Below are 25,751 nucleotides of genomic sequence, written 5' to 3' on the forward strand. Positions count from 1 at the left end.
TGGACGTCCCCATCTGCAGAGAGGCTTAACTGCCACAGCATCTGTGGCTATGCTCAGAGGGTTTTGATTTTCCTTTCTTTTATTCTAAGAAAAATTATTTTCAGGAGAATATTCTTCTGATAGCTTTCATAATTGAACTAAACAAACTGACCTTAAAATTTCAAAAAAAAAAAAAATCAGTTTTGTTTCTACATACTAACAATGAACTATTTGAAAAGAAAAATTAAGAAAACAATCCCATTTATAATAGCATCAAAAAGAATAAAATACTCAGGAATAAATTTAACCAAGGAGGCAAAAGGCTTGTATGCTGAAAACTACAAATAATTGATGAAAGAAATGAAAGAAAACACAAATGGAAAGACATCCTGTGTTCATGGATTGGAAGAATTAATATTTAAAAAGTGTCTATCCTACTGAAAGTGATCTATAGATTCAATGCAATCCTATTCAGTGGTGTTTTTTATAGAAATAGAAAAAAAAAAAAACTCCTGAAATTCATATGGGACCACAAAAGACCCTGAATAAACAAAACACTCTTGAGAAAGAACACAGAGGCATCACACTTCCTGATTTTAAAATACATCTCAAACATATAGTAATTAAAACAGTATGGAACTGGCATAAAAGCAGACATACAGGCCAATGGAACAGAATAAAGATCTTCAAAATAAACCCACACATATACTGTCAACTGGTCTTTGACAAGGATGCTAAGAGTACACAAAGGGGAAAGGATATTTTATTCAACAAACGGTGCTGGGAAAAGTGGATATCCATGTGCAAAAAGGATGACATTGGACCCTTATCTTGCACCATACAAAAAAAATCAACTTGAAATAGATTATGACTGAAATTTAAAATATAGAACTGTAAAACACTTAGAAGAAAACATAGGTGAAAACTGCATGATGTTGGGCTTGGCAACAATTTCTTGGATACTAGAGCAAAAGCACAAGCAACAGAAGCAAAATTAGACAAGCAGAATTAAATTGAACTAAAAAGCTTCTGCACAGCAAAATAAACAGTCAGCAAAGTGAGGCAATCTACAGAATGGGAGAAAATATTTGTAAATCATATATATGACAAGGGATTAATATCCAAACTATTCAATGAACTCCTACAACTCAAGAACAAAAACTCTCAGATAATCCAATTAAAAATGGGCAAAAAACTTAAGTAAAAATTTCTCCAAAGAAGAAATACAAATGACCAGGTATATGAAAAGATGCTCAGCATCACTAATCATCAGGGAAATGCAAATCAAAACCACAGTGAGGTATCACTTCACACCTACTAGGATGGCTATTATGAAAAAAATAAAAATAAAAAACATAAGGGTTAGCAAGCATGTGGAAAAATTGGAACCCTTGTACACTGTAATGTAAAATGGTTCAGCAGCTATGGAAAATGGTATGATGGGTCCTCAAAAAATTAAACATAGAACTACCATAGGATCCAGCAATTCACTTCTATTTATATATTCAAAAGAATTGAAATTGGGATCTCAAAGACATAAAACATTCTCATGTTCATTGCAGCATTATCACAATAGCCAAGATATGGAAACAATCTAAATGTCTATTGATGGATGAATGGATAAAGTGTGGTATATACACACAATGGGCTATTATCCAGCCTTTAAAAATAAGGAAATTCTGCCTTATGTGACAACATGGATGAACCCCGAGGACACTATGCTAAGTGAAGTAAGCCACTCACTGAAGGCCAAAGGTGAGGTATTTAAAATAGTCAAACTGATAGAAACAGTAGAATGGTGGTTGCCAGGGGCAAGGGTAGGATATGGGGAGGTGCTGTTCAATGGGTATAAAGTTTCAGTTATATAAGACGAATAAGGTCCAGAAATCTGCTGCACACCATTGTGCCTATGGTTAACAATACTGTATTGTGCACTTAAAAATTTAAGAGAGATCGGCCTGGCGCGGTGGCTCACGCCTGTAGTGCCAGCACTTTGGGAGGCCGAGGCGGGTGGATCATGAGGTCAGGAGATTGAGACCATCCTGGCTAACGGTGAAACCTCCACTCTACTAAAAATACAAAAATTAGCCAGGCATGATGGCAGGCGCCTGTAGTCCCACCTACTCAGGAGGCTGAGGAGAATGGTGTGAACCTGGGAGGCGGAGCTGGCAGTGAGCCGAGATCGCACCACTGCACTCCAGCCTGGGTGACAGAGCAAGACTCCATCTCAAAAAAAAAAAAAAAAAAAGAAAAAAAATTTAAGAGAGATCTTGCATCAGATGTTCTCACCACAATAAAAAAATTAAATGGACCAAGTAATAATCCATCGAGGACAATAACAACAGAAGAAACATGTGATAGAGGCAAGAGTAGTAAATGGGGATAATTCAGGAGGCTTTCAGATGATTCTGCTATCACCTAGTTTTATAACTTTAAGAGGGTTTCTTAAATTTCCCATCATATTCCTTTTTGTGAAATGACTAAATCTGGATAATCTCTAATGCTGTCTTTAGCTCCAGTAGTGTGTGAAGTTATATATGAAACTATATTTATACAACAATGCCCCATGCTTTCCAATCTGTTTCTAAATCCATTTCGCAATTATTCTCTAGCAAGGTCTATTTTCCTCTTTGAATTTTATTCTATTTTAGCCACTATTTTGCATTCCTCCATAATTTTATGCCATTCTTTTGCCAATCTATCCAATCAGTGTACTTTCTTCGCTGTCTTTATAGTCCCCTGAATATATTGTCTCAATTTGAGCTATAGATAAGAACTCTACAGTTATCAAGATGGACTCTGATTATATCTAAAAAGTTTGCTTCAAGATTCAACTTCAACATGTTTTCCTAAGCATGCCTGCTTCTGCTCTTGATTTCTTTCTTCAGTTCTTCATTTAATAACTATTTATTTCAGTGTTCCAGCAGTAAGCAAGACAGACATGGACCCTGGTTAAGTTGTTCCAACTTTTCAGCTGCTTTTAGTATTTTCTCTTTGTTTGAACTCTCAGGAGTAAAAATGTCCACAGAGCCAGGTAGGTAATGAAAACGGGTAAAGCAGGCCATAGACCTGGTAGAGACTGAGCAAGAAGGTCGAGACGGCTTGTTTGCTAGATGAACTAGAACTCTAGATTTTAAAGTGAACTCTGATTTACTGATTTTTGCAAAGAAGGCTAAACATTTCTTTTATGAATACTCCACATCATATACCTGTACCAATATTCCTAATACATGGGTACCCATGAAACATTTTCTCCAGTTCTCCATGCCTAGTTTCTTTACACTCTCACTTCATTCAATGCTTTATTAATATTTATGCCACTTAACTTTTTCAGTCAGTGTCCTTCATTTACTCTAATCTTCTATTTCTAGTCAATGCAAGACATAAAGGTAAGGCGGGGCAAGATTAAAAATTGAGATTTTTGGCTGGGCGCAGTGGCTCACGCCTGTAATCCCAGCACTTTGGGAGGCTGAGGTGGGTGGATCACGAGGTCAGGAGTTCGAGACCAGCTTGACCAACATGGTGAAACCCCCTCTCTACTAAAAATACTAAAATTCGCAGGGCATGGTGGCGCGCCCATAATCCCAGTTACTCAGGAGGCTGAGGCAGGGGAATCGCTTGAACCCAGGAGGCGGAGGCTGCAGTGAGCTGAGATCGCACCACTGCACTCCAGCCTGGGCGACAGAGCAACACTCTGTCTCAAAAAAAAAAAAAAAAAAAAATTGAGATTTTTGACTGGGTGCGGTGGCTCACGCCTGTAGTACTAACACTTTGGGAGCCCAAGGCGGGTGGATCACCTGAGGTCGGCAGTTTGAGACCAGCTGACCAACTTGGAGAAACTACTAAAATTACAAAATGAGGCCGGGCGCGGTGGCTCAAGCCTGTAATCCCAGCACTTTGGGAGGCTGAGACGGGCGGATCACGAGATCAGGAGATCAAGACCATCCTGGCTAACACAGTGAAACCCCGTCTCCACTAAAAAAAAAATACAAAAAACCAGCCGGGCGAGGTGGCGGGCGCCTGTAGTCCCAGCTACTCGGGAGCCTGAGGCAGGAGAATGGCGTAAACCCAGGAGGCGGAGCTTGCAGTGAGCTGAGATCCGGCCACTGCACTCCAGCCTGGGCGACAGAGAGAGACTCCGTCTCAAAAAAAAAACAAAAAAACAAAATGAGCCGGGCATGGTGACGCATGCCTGTAATCCCAGCTACTTGGGACGCTGAGGCAGGAGAATCGCTTGAACCCGGGAGGTAGTGGTTGCAGTGGGCCAAGATTGAGCCATTGCACTCCAGCGTGGGCATGAGCGAAACTCGGTCTCAAAAAAAAAAATTGAAGTTTTTGAGTGAAAATGACTTATGTCCATGTTAACATATGACTGAAAACAATTCGGTGCTCCAAAAGCCGACCCTGAGTCTATCTAGCTATAAAAGATGACTCCTAGTTTGGGCCAGGACGAACAGAATAAAAATACGCTCGTACTGAAAAGAGAAAAAGTAGCTGTGCTGGGAGGACAGATACAGAAAAATCCAGCAGCAAAGTTAACTGAGAAACTTCTTTCTCCCACAGCCGTGCAGTAGCTATGACACGCCAAATCCACCCCTCTTTAAATGACTGGTGCTCTCTTACTAGTGTTGCTACTTTATTACTGAAGGTACCTAATTACTAAATTGCTGTATCCTCAAGACAGCATCCAATCCCTCGTAAACCCCAGCTTTTCCTCATCCCGCCACAGAAACGGCGTCCCATGCAGAACTGATTCCGGCTCTCCTTAGACCCTCCTCAGACTCCTTTGGCGGGAAACTAATCTTACAAAGGAGGCTTCCTCCTCCCTTTTCCAGTGGCATTTCGAGCTTCCTTTGGAGTGCCCTCCCTCCTGATTTACAAATTAACCTGATGTTATCAGAGTACAGGCTTTTTCCCGGTGGTTTCTGGCCTAACAGGAGACAGATTAGTAAGTACCAGGATCTGTAATAGGTCAACTTTCATGATCTCTGCTAAATTCTGAGCTGTTTAGACTTAACAATTTTTAACAGCTAAAAAGAAAGACAAATGCTTTCCAAAATTGTCCCATCAGCCCATTTACAGGGAGCACCTCCCCGATACCACCCTAAAATCCTTTAAAAAATGGCTTTGGTCATTTTATCTGCCTTGCATTTAAGCGAATTCAGTTTAAGTGGCTTCAGTTCTGAATTCCTGGATTATATCGAAATGTTGCAGATGGCGGTGTGTGGGCTTTTAGCTCCTAAATTTTTTGTGTGGTACTAATTCAAGACGATTGAGAGCAGGTTGGGATCATTTTTAAAAGGGTTCTAGGCAGAGTGTGGTGGCTCAAGCCTGTAATCCCAGCACTTTGCGAGGCCAAGGCGGGCGGATCGCTTGAGGTCAGGAGTTCGAGGCTAGCCTGGCCAACGTGGTGAAACACCGTCTCTACTGAAAATACAAAAATTAGCCGGGCGTGGTGGCGGGCGCCTGTAATCCCAGGTACTCGGGAGGCTGAGGCAGGAGAATCGCTTGAACCCGGGAGGCGGAGGTTGCAGTCAGCTGAGATCGCGCCATTGCACTCTGGCCTGGGGGACAACAGCAAAACTCCATCTCAAAAAAAAGGGGGGGGGTTCTCTAGGAGGAAGTCCTGAGTTGTATCCATGTTTTTCCGGGCGTCCCCTGGAGGCACAGGCTGCGGGTGACCTTTTCAAGTGTGGAGGAAAGGGGAGCTGCTTTTGTCTTCAGGAGTGATGCAGGTCTCAACTCAAGCCTGACGGCCCCAAACCTCCCTGGGGTTAGCTGATGGCTCTGCTCGAGTTGCTGAAGAGGGGTCCCGGGGGTCCCGGAGCGGAAGTGGGAGCGCGTGGGGTGGGCCTCGTCTACTGCCTGGGGCTCCAGACTTGTGCTGCGTGAGGCTCCGGAGCTCTGTTCTCGCTCCTGAGCCGCTGTTAGGTTTCCCAAGCGACTGTCTCAACCGCCCGGCTGCCTCCCCCCGGCAGTCAGAGCTGCACATCTGCCTCTGGCCGAGACCCGCCCCCGAGCCGCGGCGCCCACGCCCAGAGCCCTCCGCCGTCCCCAGCGCAGTGCAGCAGAGCGCGCTCCAGTCCGGGGCCGGGCCGCGCTTTCGCGCACGCGCGGAGAAACCCGCGCCCTCCGAGGGGGGAGGGGACAGAGGGGGCGTCACGGGGGCAGGAGAAAGAGGAGGAGGCCCGCGTCGCCTCCGGCGGGGCTCGCGCTCGCCCCGCGCTCGCCCTCCGCCTTGCCCGAGCCCCAGGAGGGTGAAACGCTCTCTCCCGGCATGCAGCGGGAGGAGGGATTTAACACCAAGATGGCGGACGGCCCGGATGAGTACGATACCGAAGCGGGCTGCGTGCCCCTTCTCCACCCAGAGGTGAGGAATGGTGCTGAGTGCATTCCTTGCCCTGCGGCCCTCCAGCCTTTCTTCCCCGGCCTGGCCGAGGGCGGCGGCCGACGTGTGTGGGGTAGTGGGATGTGCCGAAGTTGGGGAGGGTGGGGAGGCGAATCCAGGCCCGAGCGCGGCTGCGAGCGGATAACGGGGGAGGAGATAGCGGGGCGGGCCCGACCGGGGCGGGCTCTGGGACGCAGTCCCTGGCTGTGCCTGGAGGACAGAGGTGGGGATGTTGATGGTTCAGCTATGTCGCCGCGCTGCGTTTGAGGGCAGAGGCAGAGGGGCCTGGTGCTGTTTTTGAACCGCAGCTTATCCCCTAGTCTTGCTCCAAGCCTCTTGGGGCCAGGTGGAAGCGCGTCTGGTTTTGATTTCTTTTTCCTTAGCCAGGGTGAATGATGGTATCTATTGCTTCCCTTTAGCCCACTGTGAGGGGACAGTTTCATGGTCATAGTGATGTCCTTCCAGGTAATGCCATGGGCAGCACCTCGGGCACCTTGTATCGGGCGTCCTTTTTTGAGCATTTGTCCTTAAGCGATTAAGAAGAGAGGTCAAAACTTTTGGGAATAGACCCACAGTCACATTAGCTTGTCAAAGTACCGTTTTTCTAGGAGCTAGGGGTGAACAGTGCAACACGTTTCTCATCACAACATGAGTGTCCTCCCATGTAAGTAAACAGTGCCCCGCACCACAGTCAGTCACAGTCTGTGCTTGTTTACCTCCGAGTTTGTAGCTGAGCTAGTGCTAGTTAAGGCTTGGAGGCAGTTCTTGATGCATTCTGACTTTTAATGATCCACAGTGATGTGGGTATGGGGCAGCGGCACAGTTTCCTGAAGAACTCGGCTAGTTTTCATGAGGTTGAAGGATGACAGTCGTGTTGTAGGATGAACAAACATGGAAGTCTCTACCTGGTTACTTGGAATAGAGTGATTCCGTTTTCTTCTGGATTTGGGTTTGTACCTTGCCACTAGTTTTGTTAAAAAGTGACTAATGGCAACCATACATGTTAACACAACCACCCTCTTATTCGTCACTTTGGTTTATCAAAAGCACATGGGACAGTTCCTTCGGACTATATACCTGTGTCAGTCTCAGTAGAAAAGGCTACTCTGTGTTTCTGATAAACAGAACTGTACAGTAAGACTAAACATTTGTTTGACCAAAGTGGTAACATTTTCAGAACTGGCATTGTAGACATCTCTTTTGGTTCACTTAGGCCCTAACATACGTCAAGAAATAGACAAAGTAGTTTTCAGATGTTGCCTTGAAAGTGTTGCTAAGTGATTTCTATTCATCTCTTCCTGTGAAAGTATTTCAAACATTTATATGTTTATCCAGTGTATGTTTTTGAGACGGGGTTTCTCCCTGTCCCCCAGGCAGGAGTGCACTGACAGGATGACAACTCACTGTAGCCTCTACCTCCAGGGCTCAAGTGATCCTCCCACCTCAGCCTCCCAAGTAGCTGTGACCACAGGCTCGCACCACCATGCCCGGCTAATTTTTTTTTATTATTTGTAGAGGAAGAGGTCTCTCTGTGTTGTCTAGGCTGGTCTTGAACTCTTGAACTCAAGTGGTCCTCTCACCTTAGCTACTTAAAATGCTGGGATTACAGGTATGAGCCACCATGCCTGGTCTATCTTATGTATTTTAGCATACTGTTCTTAATATACCTTTGCTTTGTAATATAGTACTGTTGTTCGCTACTTTAAGAATAATTTTAACTGGCAACAAATCCAGATTATTTGGTGTAGTAGAAGGCCAATGTAGACTTGAAATTTAGATATCAATCTTCAGGTTGCCATTCGATAGATAGGATATTACTAGAAAGTCAACCTCCTCATTAACAGTGCGAATTGGCATACATAATATATACCGTTCCTTTTTACCCAAGAAGCACGAGGTCTGATTATTTTAATACTTTGTATGGACCTTAAGTGTGTACTACATGGCTGAGGTCTTTCTGCATTTTCTGTGGTTAGTGTGTGCACCTGGTGCAGACCTGGGGTAGTTCTGCTGCCTCCTAGCAGTGTGTTCTTGGGCCAGCTATTAATAAATCTGTGAGTTCTACTTTCATCATTTATAATGGATAAAAATGGATAACTATTATAATGGATAATAGTTAATAAGCTATAGCGAGGATTAACTGAGATAACATATTTTTGTTGTTAAAATAAGCAGTGTTTTCAGTCTCTTTTGGAAAGAAACCCATTCTCTGTCTTGGTAAGTAATGAAATAATAGTACTTTTAACCTCTTTTTGGAGAGAACATAGACTTTGCGTCAGACAGACTTGGATTCTAATTCTGGAAATTCAGTAACTAGGTAAGTGACCTGAGACAAGTGCTTAATTTCTTTAAGCTTCAGTTGTAATCAGAAAATGGAGATCCTGGCTGGGCATGGAGGCTCACACCTGTAGTCCCAGCACTTTGGGAAGCCGAGGTGGGAGAATCACTTGAGCCCAGGAGTTCGAGACCATCCTGGGCAACATGGCAAAACTCTGTCACTACAGAAAATACAAAAATTAGCCGAGCATGGTGGTACACACCTGTAGTCCCAGCTAATTGGAGGCTGAGGTGGGAGGATCGCTTGAGCCTGGAAGGTTGAGGCTGCAGTGAGCCATGATAGAGCAGCTGTACTCCATCCTGGGTGACAGAGCAAGGTTCTGTCTCAAAAATAAAAAAAAAAGGAAAAGAAAAGCAAATGGAGATGCTGCCTAGTTTACTTGGCTGTAAGGGATAAGGTGAGGCTGTATATTGAGGGTCAAGAACTGGCACATTGTAGGTGCTCAGTTAATGTTAACTTCTTTTTTCTCTACCAGAAGACAGAGGGAAGTGTTACACATTTATTTTGGTTTTGGTGACTGATTTAAAAGCTATGTGGGTTTTAATTTAGTGGAATAGGATCTTGCAGGAACAATTTCATTTCACTTTTTATCTTCAGATTTAACACTCTCACACAAAAAGTTTTTCACCTATTTGTTAAGCAGATGAATTATTTGTAGGTAAAGAAATGAGCATTGCTTAAATCTCTTATTAGTATGCAAACTGCCCACTGTTAAAACCTTTCTTAGAGGATTATACAATTAGATGAATGCCTTTTTAGAGGTATTTTAGGTAAGATCATCTTACTTTTTAATGAATTAAATCATCTACTCATTTAATTGGTCATTTAAACGTTTGTTTATCATGTTTGGGTAAGGCATTGTGCTGGAGTCTGTGTGAGACTTCAGGATATTTTTGGTATTCAGTGAGAGGCAGTATAGAATACTGGTTAAGAGCCAAAACTGGCCGGGCATGGTGGCTCACACCTGTAATCCCAGGACTTAGGGAGGCCGAGGCTGGCGGATCACCTGAGGTTGGGAGTTCAAGACCAGCCTGACCAACATGGAGAAAGCCCGTCTCTATTAAAAATACAAAATTAGCCATGCGTGGTGGCATATGCCTGGAATCCCAGCTCCTTGGGAGGCTGAGGCAGGATAATTGCTTGAACCCGGGAGGTGGAGGTTGCAGTGAGCCGAGATTGCACTCCAGCCTGGGCAACAAGAGCGAAACTCTGTCTTAAAAAAAAAAAAAAGAGCCAAAGCTATGGTGACAAACTGAAAATGTAACTTCTGCAGCTTACTGTTACCATGGTCAAAGTACATTTTTCTCATTTGTAAAGTTGGGTTAATAGTGCCACCTTTTACAGTTATTGTGAATATTAACTAGGATAATATTTATAAAGCAGTTACCATAGACCTAGGCACATAGGCTGCCAAGCAAATTGTACCTTCTAAAGGCCCTGGCATATGGTGAATACTGAAAGGGAAGCTGCTGTTACTTTGTTTTCTTTTGAAATAGGTGATTATTTGTTTTATCGAAATGAAAGAAATTAAAGGCTATTTGGATAAAGATGAACTGATTATCAAGGGATTAGGGTGCTAGTTGTAGCTCAGTGACCTTGAGCTAGTAGATACTTAACTAGTCTTAGTTTTGTTGCTTTTGAGGTAAAGTAGCTAGACAAGAAGACCTCTAAGATTTCTTCAAACTCAAATGTTCTGGTTTTAAGTTGTGATTTTTCAAGATAATCAGCTTAAGCATTTGTCTACTAGGTATATAGCATTGTGTTAGGTTATATGGGTTAAAATAACATAAAAAGGATAGCATATGTTTTCCAAAAGGTAAATAACTAGTTGGGATGTTGTATGCATGTGAAACACTTAATGATTCAAATAAGTACTGAATTAAGTAATGTAGCTTGTAAGTGGTGTCAGATTCCTGTCATTTAGAATGGTTAGAAGAAAGGCTTTGGTAGAGGGATGGAGACCATATGTTGGTCTACTGGTCCAGCAGACTAGCTATGACCAGCTTCCATTTTACCTACTAGTACATCCTCAGTAAGTCATCTCAGCTCTTTCATAGAATGAGATCACAGTATCCCCTTCTGCCAGAATATCATAGGGGCTATTTCAGAACCATCTGACTCAGAGCTTTGAACTGGATTGCCTAGATTATCTAGGGCTTTCATCTCTTTCTTTCTTCCTTTTTTCTCGATTTCAAAACTTCTGCTATTGCCTTTTTTCTCATTGTCCTCTCTCTTTGTATGGTAACGTTTTTTATTTCACATTCATTTTATTTCTCATGATTTTTTGTTTGAATATTAAATCGAACTATTGCTATTATCTGCTGTCCTCACAGATTTCATAAAATCTACTTTTTGAAGTTTTTTTTTTTTTTTGTTTGAGATGGAGTGGCGCTCTTGTTGTCCCGGCTGAAGTGCAATGACGTGATCTCGGCTCGCTGCAGCCTCCGCCTCCCGGGTTCAAGCGATTCTCCTGCGTCCGCCTCCTGAGTATCTGGGATAACAGGCGCCCGCCACCACACTCGGCTAATTTTTTGTATTTTTAGTAGAGACAGGGTTTCACCATGTTGGCCAGGCTGGTCTGGAATGCCTGACCTCAGGTGATCCACCCGCCTTGGCCTTCCAAACTGCTGGGGTTACGGGCATGAACCACTGCACCTGGCCATGAAGCTTTTCTTTAATAAAAATAATTTTGCCTTTTTCTATTACTTTTTGCCCTATTATGTGTATATATTATGTGTATATATATATATATGTATGTGTGTATATATATGTATATGTATTTGTACACATCTGCTTTCAGAAAGCAGATACAAAATTACTTTGAAAGTTATTTTTCTTCCGATAGGTTACCTGCAACTCTTTTCCTTCAAAGCACTTCTTTACGAAGTCACTAGGATTTGATGCCTTTTTAAAAAATTCTGCAAAAATGCTACAGGTCGTATAATAATCATCTAGATTTTAAAATAATGTATATTTTAAAATACTGTATATTAAGCATAGCAACTACTATGCTTAGTATAGTAACCATTGTTAAGCATAGTAACCACTGAGCATTACTATTAAGCTTAGTAATCACTGAGTCAATGGATATAAAATTAAAATGTGATTAATTGATGAGACTTCATGGATTGTGCTCAAAGCCAAAGTTGAAAATTACTGACGTATAGAACCAAAAAATTGTTCTGGCTTTGAGAAATGCCATCCTGATTCGGCTTCTTTGTTTTATTTTTCTCATTATTTTTATTTAATTTGGGAGAATCTCAAAAGTATTTATTTGTTAAGAGTGGACTGTGGAGTCGGTGGATATAAGAGTGTATAGGTTAAAAGTGAGCAATGGTGTTAGGATTCAAATCTCAATTCTGGTCCTTACTACCTTGTGATCCTGGGCACGTTATTGAACTCTGCGTCCCAATTTTCCAAACTAAAATGGGGATATAATAACACCTACTTTATGAGGCTGTTGTGAGGATTAAGTGAGATAATACGTGTAAAGTTCTGTGTTGGGCACTTAGTAAACACAGCAAATGTTGGCTGTTAATATTGTAGTAAATGGTAGTATCTCAAATTGATAAACAATTGTAGTATGCATGTATTAGAGTGGCTAAAATAATTAGTATTGGTTGTCTCTGGGGATTGAGGAGAGGATGGGCAGAGGACTTCTTATTATAAGCCCTTTTACCCTATTTGATGTTTTTAAAGGTGTGTGCTTTGCTACAGGGAGTGTTTATTGAGAATCCAAATATGGTCCTGACCCTTTCCTAGGTCCCAAAGTAATAAGGTGTACAAAACAACACATTGGAAAGTAATGTAAGATTAACTGTAGACCTTCAGATACCTCAGGATAGATGAGGGAGAGTGTGTCTGTGTGTATTTTTTAAAATTAGAAGTGATTTGTGGTCCTCCTTTCCTCTAGAGAGGGTTGTAAGGGTATGTTAAAGTAGTCAGCATTGAACAGTTAAGGTGTCTTAAAATGCAGTGTGCTGGCCGGGCTCTGTGGCTCATGCCTGTAATTCTGGCACTTTGGGAGGCTGAGGCTGGCAGATTACCTGAGGTCGGGAGTTCGAGACCAGCCTGACCAACATGGAGAAACCCCGTCTCTACTAAAAATAAAAAATTAGCCGAGCGTGGGGGTGCATGCCTGTAATCCCAGCTAGTCGGGAGGCTGAGGCAGGAGAATCGCTTGAACCTGGGAGGCAGAGGTTGCAGTGAGCTGAACTCGTGCCATCCAGCCTGGGCAACAAGAGCAAAACTCCATCTCAAAAAAAAAAAAAAAAAAAAATTCAGTGTGCTTTTAACAGAACCCACAACAATTACATAATCCAAAAAGACGTTTCACTGTTAAGGTTATGTAAAATTCTCTTTCAGTGCATTATCTGATTATAGTATTATTTTATGAATAGATTTTATTACAGATGGATAATTTAAGAGTAAAATCAAATATTTTAAATTTGAAATTTGAAAAATAATGATTCAAGACAATATTATATTTGTAAAGTCTATAAATAAAATTTGACCCAGTGGAATAATTTGACCTAGGATAAAATATCTTCTTTTAAAATTTTCTTAAAGTAGAGCTACAGGCAGCTAATTTGAAAGTCCAGTGAAACTTCAGCCTTCTGTGAATGAGATACTATAAACTTAATATCCTGAGTTACAGAGAGTTAAACAGAATACTTTTTTTTGTTTCAATTCTTATTGCAAATTTGCCAAATTATTTTCTAGGGTTAATACATACTAAACATAATAGAATCTTTCTTTGATAAATCAGAACATTATAGTGTCTTAGATCATCTTTCTGATTATCAGTGATATTGTTAAGGATATGAAGATGATAACATTAACTGTACCTAAGACATTTTTTGTGTATATATGTCAAATGGCTTGTGTTTTTATCAGTTTTTGTATTCTAGGAAAAATCAAGTGAAAAATTGCTTCTGATTGAGATATTAGTATACCCTACCCTTGTTTAGTTTTTAAGAATAATTTTTCAATTATGAATACTCATTAACTTATGAAGGATTTAATGAGGTTTGAACAAAACTGATGAACAAAATTGGTAGTTACCAAAACTATCCCTATTCTCATGGAAAAAAAAAAAAGTTCTTTGAGTTGAAGACAGAAGTTTCGCCGGGCGCGGTGGCTCAAGCCTGTAATCCCAGCACTTTGGGAGGCCGAGACGGGCGGATCACGAGGTCAGGAGATCGAGACCATCCTGGCTAACACGGTGAAACCCCGTCTCTACTAAAAATACAAAAAACTAGCCGGGCGACGTGGCGGGCGCCTGTAGTCCCAGCTACTCCGGAGGCTGAGGCAGGAGAATGGCATATACCCGGGGGACGGAGCTTGCAGTGAGCTGAGATCCGGCCATTGCACTCCAGCCTGGGAGACAGAGCCAGACTCCGTCTCAAAAAAAAAAAAAAAAAAAGAAGACAGAAGTTTCTTGTTGTGTAAGGATCCTCTTGTTGCAATGTCAGCAACCTTATTGAAACGTAGTTGGGCAAAAAAGGGAATTTACTGTCTCAGATAACCTAAACTCAGGATGCAGGGATGCAGTTGAAATCAAGGACAACTGGAACCTGAGCTGAGAATGCCACCAAAACTCTCTTATCTCTCCTCCCTGTCTCCCTTTCAGCTTCATTTTCTCCAAATGCAGAGCAGCTGCTGTCTTCCATGTAGCAAGGACATAGATGCCAGCAAATTATAAATGTGAGCCAGGCACTGTCCTAAAAATTTTGCATATATATTCATTCATTTAATCCTCACAGCTTTTTATACCTATTTTACAAATGAGGAAACAGAGGTATAGAAAGGTTAAGTAGTAATCCAGGTTGTATTGTGTGATAGAGATGATAGAGTTGGATTTTCTAGGTACTAGCTAGCTGTGGTTCCAAATGCTCTCATTTGTGTTTTGCTTTTAAATTTTTTGAACAGACTTAATTTTTTTTTTTTTTTTTTGAGACAGAGTCTCGCTCTGTGGCCCAGGCTGGAGTGCAGTGGCCGGATCTCAGCTCACTGCAAGCTCCGCCTCCCGGGTTTACACCATTCTCCTGCCTCAGCCTCCCGAGTAGCTGGGACTACAGGCGCCCGCCACCTCGCCCGGCTAGTTTTTTGTATTTTTTAGTAGAGACGGGGTTTCACCGTGTTAGCCAGGATGGTCTCGATCTCCTGACCTCGTGATCCGCCCGTCTCGGCCTCCCAAAGTGCTGGGATTACAGGCTTGAGCCACCGCGCCCGGCCCAGACTTAATTTTTTTTGTTTTGAGACAGAGTCTTGCTCTGTTGCCCGGGCTGGAGTGCAATGGCGCAATCTCGGGTCACCACAAGCTCCCCCTCCCGGGTTCAGGCCATTCTCCTGCCCCAGCCTCCTGCGTAGCTGGGACTACAGGTGCCCACCACTGTGCCCCTCTAATTTTTTTTTTTTGTATTTTTTGTAGAGACAGGGTTTCACCGTGTTAGCCAGGATGGTCTTGGTCTCCTAACCTTGTGATCCTCCCGCCTTGGCCTCCCAAAGTGCTGAGATTACAGGCATGAGCCACTGCGCCCAGCCGAACAGACTTAATTTTTTAAGAGCAGTTTTACGTTGGTAGCCAAATTGGGCAGAAAGTACAGAGAGTTCCCATATGCTCCCTGCCTGTACACATGCATAACCTCCCCCAGTATGGACATTCTACACCAGCGTGGTACACTTGTTGTGGGAGATGAACCTACATTGATGCATCGTTATCACCCAAAGGCCATAGTTTACATTAGGGCTCACTCTTCATGTTGTATATTCTATGGTTCTTAACACTTGTTTTTTTTTTTTTTTTTTTTGAGATGGAGTCTAGCTTCATTGCCAGGCTGGAGTGCAGTGACACAATCTCAGCTCACTGCAACCTCTGCCTCCCGAGTTCAAGCTATTCTCCTGCTTCAGCCTCCCAAGTAGCTGGGATTACAGGCACGCGCCACCACGTCCAACTAATTTTTGTATTTTTTTTTGTTTTTAAGTAGAGACGGGGTTTCACTATGTTACCCAGGATGATCTTGATCTCCTGACCTCGTGATCCGCCTGTCTCGTGATCCGCCTGTCTCGGCCTCCCAAAGTGCTGGGATTACAGGCGTGCCACTGTGCCCAGCTTTAACACTTGTTTTTGTTTCTTTGGGAGGGGAATGGAGTTTTGCCCAGGCTGGAGTGCAATGGTGTGATTCTTGGCTCACTGCAACTTCTGCCTCCTAAGTTCAGTCAATTCTCCTGCCTCAGCCTCCTGAGTAGCTGGGACTACAGGCACGTGCCACCACACCCGGCTAATTTTTTGTATTTTTAGTAGAGATGGGATTTCACCATGTTGGCCAGGCTGGTCTCCAACTCCTGACCTCAGGTGATCTGCCAGCCTGGATGTCCCAAAGTGCTGGGCTTACAGGTGTGAGCCACTGCACCCGGCCAGTTCTTAACACTTTAAGAGTAATGTGTGTCTGCCATTATGTTGCCATATAGAATAGTTCCATGGCCTTAAAACTCTGTGTTCTGCCTATTCATATGTCCTTCCCACCTATCCCTGATTTTTTTACTGTCTCCTTAGTTTTGTTTTTTTCCAGAATATCATATAGTTGCAATCATGCAGTATGTACTCTTTGGGATTGGCTTCTTTGACTTAGTAATATTCGTTTAAAGTTCCTCCATGTCTTTTCATGGCTTCATAGTTCGTTTCTTTTTAGTGCTGAGTAATATTTCATATTCTGGATGTATCAGATCTATTCACCCACCGAAGGATGTCTTAATTGCTTCCAAGTTTTGCTCATTTACTTTTCACAGTAGTTCTGCAAAGTGTATATGTTGAGCTGTTTACAGATTAGGAAACAGACTCAAGAGAGGTGAAGTAGTTTACTCAGGTTCACATCATTAGGAAGTTGTCGTAGTTTATATTAGAACCTAAACTCTTACTCCCACGCCCATAATCCTTATATGCACTTTGCTGTATACGTGAATAGGTCAAAACACAATTTATTTTTTACAATATAGTAGGAAAACTTTATTAGAATTAATTATCAGTTCTTGTTATTAAAGTAACTAGGGGAGGATTCATTTTTAGCAGTTGCTCTAAGGCCGCTTCTTTTAGTAACCTTTTTACTTGAAATAATAAAACTACATTTCCGTAAAAGTCCTTCTCTTTGAAATTTTCTTTTATTCAGTCTGTTGTTTTGCTTAGTATAAATTAATAAGGTAAAATATACTTTTGGCTGAGTGGTGGCTCGTACCTGTAAATCCCAGCACTTTGGGAGGCAGAGGTAGGAGGATCGCTTGAGCCTAGCAATTCCAGACCAGCCTGGGAAACATAGTGGGATCCCTGTCTCTACAAAAAATAAAAGAATTAGCTGGGTGTGGTGATGCATGCCTGTAGTCCCAGCTACTTAGGAGGCTGAGGCAGGAGGATTGCCTGAACCCAGGAGGTTGAGGCTGCAGTGAGCAGTGATCATGCCACTGCACTCCAGCTGGGATGACAGAGTGAGTCCCTGTCTCAAAAAAAGGAATATGTACACACACACAAACACACACACACACACACGTGTCCCCCCCCCCCCAACAGCCTTTGACAGCGGGTGTCTCTTGTTGAAATAACCCTAGGTGTAAATAAGGATGGAGATGAGTAGTCTCAGTATTATATCTGTGGCAGAGCTGATGAGAGGACAGATAGTGCTGATTGAATTATAGGTGTCTCAAGTTTAAACATTTTTGAAGAGTCCTACTATCATTTGTATTATCTGTAAATCTCTTCTAAAGATTTGTTACTGGACCACATTCTCCTACTTGGTACAGCTGTTTTGGAATACATTTCAGGGAGAATAATGTACCTCAAATGCCTCATCCAGCAATTAGTAACTCTATGATCTTGGGCAAATTACTTAATCTTCTGGGTACCTCAGTTTTATTATCTGGAAAATGGGGTTAATAACACCTACTTCTTAGGGTCCTTATGAGATTAAACGAGTTAATATACCTTTTGTAGATTTTAATTTGTATACGTTTTACATTTTAATATCTCTGAAATTGGGATTTGTGACTTATAGTTGATGGTGTCTGTTGCTTTAGCCAAATTGCAATAGTGACTGTCAGTGCCTGTGCATGTGGCATCTTTGTGGTTATTCCTTTTCTTTTTCTTTTTTGAGACAGAATCTTGCTGTGGCTGGGACTGCAGGTGTGCACCACCATACCTGATTAATTTTTTGTATTTTCAGTAGAGACAGGATTTTGCCATGTTGACCAGGCTAGTCTTGAACTCCTGGGCTCAAGCAGTCCACCTGCCTTGGCCTCTCAAAGTGCTGGGACCACCATGCCCGGCCTCTTTGTAGTTATTCTTGATAGCACAATTGTACACCTGCCCCCATTTCATTAGCAATCCATTTAAAGAGAATTTTAGAAAAGAGTTTGATTACTGATTGTTTTCTGAAAACTGTTGATAACTTCCAGAAGATCAAGAAAATCATTAAAACTTGTGGAATATGTGTCAGTGGCTTGGAGAAGGAAATCCCAGAGATAATAGTGACATTCTTTTAAGAAATGCTGTATTTCAGTGTTCTTGGTGGCTGGTAAACAATATTGTGATGAAAAACACGGTATTAACAACTCTAAGTTGAACAGTGATTCCAAAGAGGCTAACCTTGAGCATGAACAAGTTTTAGCAATACAATAACTGATTTGTTTGTCTCCTTTTGATATAGCCAAAAGAGTGATGTTTTAAAAATCCAAGTAAGTCTATAAAATATTTTTCAATTAGTGTAAATAATCCTTTAATTAGTAGAAGTAAAAATTTGAAGTGATAAAAAAGCATTCAGTTCAGTTTGGCAGTATTTTCTTAGTGGTACATACAGTAATGGTGCATATTATAATCAATGTCTCCTTTTGATTTTATGAAATTCTGTCTCTTAAGTAAAAATTAGAACAATACCTGGCAGATGGAGTTAGCTATTGTTTTATAATCTTTACTCTCTTTCTGCAGTTCCAAGATTTTAAGAGAGCATGTACACTGCTGTTAATCCTGTTTTTAACCCTAGAATTTTACTTCCCTATGTTCTTTCACTGAAATTATAAATATTCATTAATCTTTATTTTTAATTCTGTAAATATAATCATGAATAAATTCTAGACAGTGTTTTCTTTGGAAATTTTGCTTTCTCTTTGACCACTCATAATATAAATAGCCAGAATCTTCCACCTGTTTGTGAGAGGTTAATTAGCATGATTTCAGAAATTCCCATTATTTAAACTTTTTTTTCCTTATTTGTGTCCTTTTTCCATTGAATAATTGATGTAATCAAGTTCCAAAAAAGGGTACAGTTGGAAAAAAAAGTTCTTGACAAACTAGAATCTAGTCTTCTAGCATAGCAGACCATATATAAACTTAAACTTTCTGAACATTATTATCCTAACATCTGATTCATTCTATACTGTTGAATAATGTATAGATAATTTTAAAGGTATCAGAAATTTAAGTTTCAGCATGGGTTTTTTTTAGCCTTAAAGGTGACACATGATTATTGTAAAAAATTTAAGTAGTACAGAAGGATATGTAGTTCAAGGTGAAAGTCCCACAGTTCCCTGTCCCAGCAAGCACAAACTTCTCTCACTCCTCACGGGTAAATATTACTTTTGAGTACACTCAGAATCTTCTGTGCTTATACATTTAAATGTATATTTTACATACATGTTCATATATATTTATTTCCTTGTTTTTAGTACATAAATGCTATGTTATAAAATCTGTATTTTTCTGAATACAGTTTGGACATAGCTCTATTTTAGCACATAACGATCTTCCCTGTTATTTGTAGTGTCTGGACCTGCATTGTTCAATGGTGACCACCACTGACATGTGACAGTTTAAATTTAATTAAAATGAATAAAATTTAAAATTCAATTTTTCAGTTATACAAGTCACATTTCAAGTGTTTATTAGCTATGTGTGGCTAGTGGCTGTTGTTTGAGGTAGCACAGATTTATAGAACATGTCAATAATCTATATACAGAAAGTTCAATTGGACAGCATTGTTCTGGATAGTTTTTAAAAAAACATGTATGTATTAAAATTCTTTTTACTGTATAACTTTTTATTGAGGCATATTTTATGATAAATTGTGCACATTTTAAATGCTCAAGTTGATAACTTTTCCTTAACTTTTAATTTTAAGATAATTGTAGATTCACATGCAGTTATAGGAGATAACACGGAAATATCTCATGTACCCTTTACCTTGGTTCTCCCAGTGGTAATACCTTGCAAAATTATAGGACACTGTAGTATAGGATAGGACAGGATAGGATAAGACAGGATAGGAGAGTATATAATAGCACAACCAGGAAATTAACATTGGTACAGTCAAGATACAGCACATTTCCTTCCCCATAAGGATTCTTCATATTGCCCTTTTATACCCATGTGGTCTTCCTTCTAGCCCCTAGCCTCTTCTTAACTCTTGGCAATCACTAACCTGTTCTCCATTTCCATTAGTTTGTAATTTTAAGAATGTTATATAAGTGGAATCATGTAGTATATACTCTTATGGGATTGGGTTTTCTCATTCAGCATAATTCTCTGGAGAGTCATCAGGTTGTTGTATCAGTACCTCGTTCCTTTTTGTTACTGAATAGTATCCCACGGTATGGATGTACCATGATGTGCTAATCATTCACCCATTGAAGATTATCTGGGTTGTTTCCAGGTTTTGGTTATTAGAAATTAAACTGCTTTAAACATTTGTGTACAAGTATTCACGTAAGCATAAATTTTCCTTCCTCTGGGAGTGCAATTACTGGGTCATATGGTAGTTGTGTCTTAATGTTTGTAAGAAACTGACAAGCTGTTTTCCTGAGTAGCTGTACATTTTACATTCCAATCAGCAGTATATGAGTGAGGGTGAGGGAGAGCTGCATCCTGACCAGCATTTGGTATTGTCACTTTGTTATGATTTTTATTGTTGTATTTACTTTCTAATTGGTCTTAGGGTCTCTATTTTGAAAGGGCCATAAGGCAAGTAGCCTCACTCTCTAGGAGAGCCGTCGCAGGGATTGGGGAGATGAGTTAGGTTTGTGCGTGTGTGTCAGATGAGACACATGAGGAAGTGAAACCAGAATGAAACGAGATTTGCTCATAGGGCCCAGAGAGGCTAAGCTTAAGGAAGGATGCTGGGAGCTTAGGTAGGGGGGAGAGAGAGAAAGAGTGAGAGGGAAAAGGGGCTATCGGTGGGACTGTGCCTTTTTTAAAGTGCATGGGCATTATCCTATAGGCTTTCTTGTGGGGGTTGTGGATTGGCTAGTTTAAAGCAAACACTCGTGAAGGGAGATCTTATTTACATGACTCTGGTGTTGATCATTAGGTTTTCATTGTGGTCAGCAGCTGTGGGGAATATTGAGTTTTTGGTCAGTGAGATGAACAAGTCTATATTGCAGACAATCACACAGGCAAGGGAAGGTTTTTTGTTTTTTATTTTTTTTTGAGACGGAGTCTTGCTCCCACCCAGGGTGGAATAGAGTGGTGCGATCTCTGCTCACTGCAACCTCTGCCTGCCGGGTGGGTTCAAGCGATTCTCCTACTCTCCTGCCTTAGCTTGCCAAGTAGCTGGGACTATAGGCATGCACTACCACACCCAGCTAATTTTTGTATTTTTTACTAGAGATGGGGTTTCATGATATGTTGGCAAGGCTGGTCTCAAACTCCTGACTTCAGGTGATGCGCATGCTTCGGCCTCCCAGAGTGCTGGGATTACAGGCGTGAGCCACTGCGCCTGACCGGGAAGTTTTAACTAGGCCAAAGATAGTGGGCTATAGCTGGGTTTCAGATAACTTACGTTAGATCTAAAAAATTGATGCTGAGTCAGCAACCATAATAAAGAAATTTTTGACACTTTTTAATTTTAGCTGGGTCTTATAGGTAAGTGATAAGTCATTGTCATGTTAATTTGCATTTCCCTAATGGCAGATGATGTTAAATATCTTTTCATGTGCATATTTGCCATTTGTGTATCTTGTTTATCGAAGTGTCTCTTCACATCTGTATGACTTTGCCAGGGCTGCCATAACAGAATGCTACAAACTAGGTGACTTAAACAATGGAAAATTTTTTTCTCCACAGTTTTGGAGGCTAGAAGTCCAAGATCAAGTTTCTTCTGAAGTTTCTCTCCTTAGCTTGCAGATGGCTGCGTTCTCATACTCTCACATGATCTCTTTATGTATCCAAATTTTCTCCTTTTTAAAAAGACAGCAATCACATTGGATTAGGGCCCACCCAATGGCCTCATGTTAATTTAATCACCTCCAAGGCCCTAGCTCCAAATACAGTCTGTTCTGAGGTACAGGGGTTAGAGCTTCAACATACGAGTTTTGGGGGTATACGTTTCAGCTGATAATAGTGTCTTTTACCTATTTCCTAGTTGATTATTTTACTGTCAAGTTTTGAGAGCTGTTTTTATATCTTAGGCACTAGTACTTTGTTGTGATTTGCAATTATTTTCTCCCAGTCTGTAGCTTGTCTTTTCAGCCTTTGTATTAGTCTGTTCTCACGCTGCTAATAAAAACATACCCAAGACCAGGTAATTTATAAAGGAAGGAGGTTAAATTGATGCACAGTTACACATGGCTGGGGAGGCCTCACAATCATGGCAGAAGGCAAGGAGGAGCAAAGTCACGTTTTACATGGTGATAGGCAAGAAAGTGTGTGCAGGGGAACTCCCATTTATAAAACTATCAGATCTTGTGAGATTACTCACTATCTTACTAGAATAGCATGAGAAAGACCCATCCGCATGATTCAATTACCTCCTACCGGTTCTCTCCCATGACAGGTGGGAATTATGGGAACTACAATTCGAGATGAGATTTGGGTGGGGATACAGCCAAACCACATCAGCCTCATAACAGAGTCTTTCTCAGAGCGAAAGTTTTAATTTTGATGAAGTCTGTTTGACCAATTTTTCTTTTTATGAATTGTGCTTTTTGTGTCAAGTCTGAGTTTTCTTTGCCTAGCCTGAGATCCCAAAGATTGTCTTCAATTTTTTTAAGTTTATAATTTTGCTTTTAACCTTCAAGTTCATGATTAATTTTGAGTTAATTTTTGTATAAAGTGTGAAAATTCTTTTTTTCTTTTTTTTTGCTTATGGATATCCAGCTGCTCTAGTAACATTTCTTCCATTGAATTGCTTTTACATTGTTGTAAAAAATCAGTTGAGCATATTTGTTATTTTTATTTCTGGGTCTTCTGTTTCATTGATTTATGTATCCCTCAGCCAGTACTACACAGTCTTGATTACTGTAGCTATATAATAGGTCTTGAAATTTAGTAGTTTCCTGCTTCTCACTTTATTCATCTCTTTCAAAATAGTTTTAGCTATTTGTTTTCTTTTACTAACTATGTAAATTTTAGGTTAAACTTGTCTATTTTCTACTTGCTGGGATTCTAATATTAAATTTATATGTCAGTTGGAGAATTGACAGTTTTTACCATGTTAAAATTTCCAGTCCGTCATTATGGCATGCCTCCTTATTTATTTAGATGTTCTTTGACTTCTTTTATTGGTGTTTTGTAGTTTCCAGCATAAAAGATACTGTACATGTTTGGTTACACTAATTTCTGTCTCCTCATGCCCACTTAACGATACCTCTCCAGCAGTTTTCTACACTTAACATCATTAGTTTTGGCTCTACCAGATCATTTCTGTTAGTGATAATTTCTCTCATCTTAAAAAACAAAAGCAAAATAAAAAACTTTATTTTTCTTTGATTCCATGTCACTTTTGGCTACTGGCCCAACTTTCTTGTAGTAAAATTCTTAAAAAGTTGTCTGTACTTGCTATTCCCAGTTCCTTTTCTCTCATCTTCTCTTAAGTCAACTGCAGTCTAACATGCCCCACTTTCAAAGTAATGTGACCTCTGTATTGTTAAATCTAATGATTACTTGCAGTCTTCATTCTTCCTGACTTTTCAATAGCATTGATTTAGTTGATCTCTCTTTGATCAACTTCTTCGCTTTTCTTCAGGGAAATATAAATCAAACAAGATAAAATTTGGTAGCCATTGGATCTCCCCAAATTAAGAAGTCTGATAAATCCAAGTATAGTGAAAGAGAACTCACACATTGCTAGTGAGAGCATAAATTGTTACTACTACCTTGAAAGATAGTTGAAGATACTCGTAAGTTCTATTAATACTAATATGTACTTACCCTAGAAAAACTTTCACAGATGAGACCCGTATAAGATTGTTCATTGCAATATGGTTTGTAGTAGCAAAAAGTGTAAGTGATTTGTATTTTATTTATTTATTTGTTTGTTGACTCTTTTTAAATTATACTTTAAGTTCTAGGGTACATGTGCACAACGTGCAGATTTTTTACATATGTATACATGTGCCATGTTGATGTGCTGCACCCATTAACTCGTCATTTACATTAGGTATATCTCCTAATGCTGTCTCTCCCCACTCCCCCCACGACTTGTATTTTAATAGGTGCTTTGTTTTGTATTTTAATAGGTGCTTTGTCTCCCCTAAAACTCATGTTGAAATTTAATTGCCATTGTGATAGTATTAAGAGGTGGGACTGCTGAGAGGTGATTAGGCTAAGAGGGCTCTGCCTTCATGAATGGATTAATGTCCTTATCAAGACAGTGAGTTTGTAATTCGAGAGTGGGTTGTTCTAAAAGCGAGTTTAGTCCTCTCTTGTTTGCTCTCTCATGCTCTCTTGCCCTTGCACCTTCCACCATGGGATGATGCAGCAAGAAGGGCCTTGCCAGATGTGGGCCCCTTCACCTTGGACTACTCAGCCTTCAGAACTGTAAGAAATACTTTATTTTCTTTACAAATTACGCAGTCCATAGTATTCTATTATAGCAACACAAAGTGGACTAAGACAGTAGGAGGATATATCTGGCTTATTCATGTAATGTAATACCATTTATCAATTACATTGAATAAAGTAGAGCTACATGTATCAGCACAGATAAATCTCAAAAACGTAATGTTAACTGAAAAATTCTAGGTGTGATAGGATAAGTACTGTATGATGTATTTGTATATAACTGAGTGTTAAGTGGGTCTTTTCTTGTCACCTTAGCATTTTTCCTGGAGCCTAAAGCTAAGGATAGTAACTGATAAAGGTTCCCTGCATTATAAAGAGATGGTGTTGAATTTGTTGGCAAGTGGCCATGATCTGTTCTGGAACTTTAGCACCTCCAGCCTATACAGGATAAAAAAAGAATTTAATGTGAGGAAGGATTCTTTGAAGAGATAGCAGCTCAAAATGGAGTGCTGTAGTTTTTATATTATCTTCCCTGTGGGTGAAAAACAATTTCTCTGAGAGATTGGGGAACTTTTCAGGAAAGAAGATGGTCCTTTAGCTGGATGCCTGCTGAGTTGCAGAAAATAGTTAGGCCTCCCTCTCTGGAATGTTACCTGAGTAAAGTGTTAGAGAATTCTTGGGAAAAGTGTGATTTGGGTCTCCTGGAGTTATGGAAGACCCAGAGACTGGGGCCTGCTGCTGCATTCCTGGAGAAGAATAAATGTAACGGATATATAAAATAGCTTTGCCGTGGAGAAGCTGGAAGAGAGGGCTTTCGCTATATGTCTGGTGATATTGAATCCAGAGCATTTCCTTTGGGCCAGGCAAACAGTTTAGAGGCTGTTCAGTCTAGTGCCATCTTGAAAGAAACTTAACAAAGAAAGTTGCCTGCTCAGCAGACACAACCTCAGGTATGTGCCACTAGAGTAGGAGCTGAGGAAGAGTTTTAAGAATTGTGCTGGAGAATGTCTCGTTTGTCAGAGAAAGCCAGAACTGGACAGTGACTGAAGTGGTAAACAACAGATTTTATTCAGAAACTTCGCAATAGTGGAAAAGATACCTCAGTATAGAACTGGACTCAATTCCAAATACAGCAAGGACAGGTGGGGATTTGTAGTCAACAAGAAGAATGAGGGGTGTTAGCAGATGGAAAATTACCAAGAGAAGACATCAAGGGCAGGGGATTCTTGCTAAAACAACTTAACAGAATTCCCCACCCTCAGTATCTGATGACCTTGGCCTGCCTG

General features: G+C 40.7%; 1 protein-coding gene across 2 annotated transcripts in view; it reads left to right on the top strand.

Moving 5' to 3' along the window:
• Positions 1-5,610: 5,610 nt before the first annotated feature.
• Positions 5,611-25,751, top strand: part of ZDHHC17 (zinc finger DHHC-type palmitoyltransferase 17) — a 90,389-nt gene continuing 70,248 nt past the window's right edge. The window contains exon 1 of one of the 2 annotated variants that reach the window (XM_023217954.2): positions 5,611-6,349. In XM_023217954.2, the coding sequence (XP_023073722.1) occupies positions 6,257-6,349 (93 nt within the window). In that variant the 5' untranslated portion in view covers positions 5,611-6,256. The remainder of the gene's footprint in view (positions 6,350-25,751) is intronic. The other variant, XM_023218011.3, reaches the window with a different exon arrangement.

This window comes from Piliocolobus tephrosceles, chromosome 10 (genome assembly GCF_002776525.5).
Source record: "Piliocolobus tephrosceles isolate RC106 chromosome 10, ASM277652v3, whole genome shotgun sequence".
NCBI lineage: Eukaryota > Metazoa > Chordata > Mammalia > Primates > Cercopithecidae > Piliocolobus > Piliocolobus tephrosceles.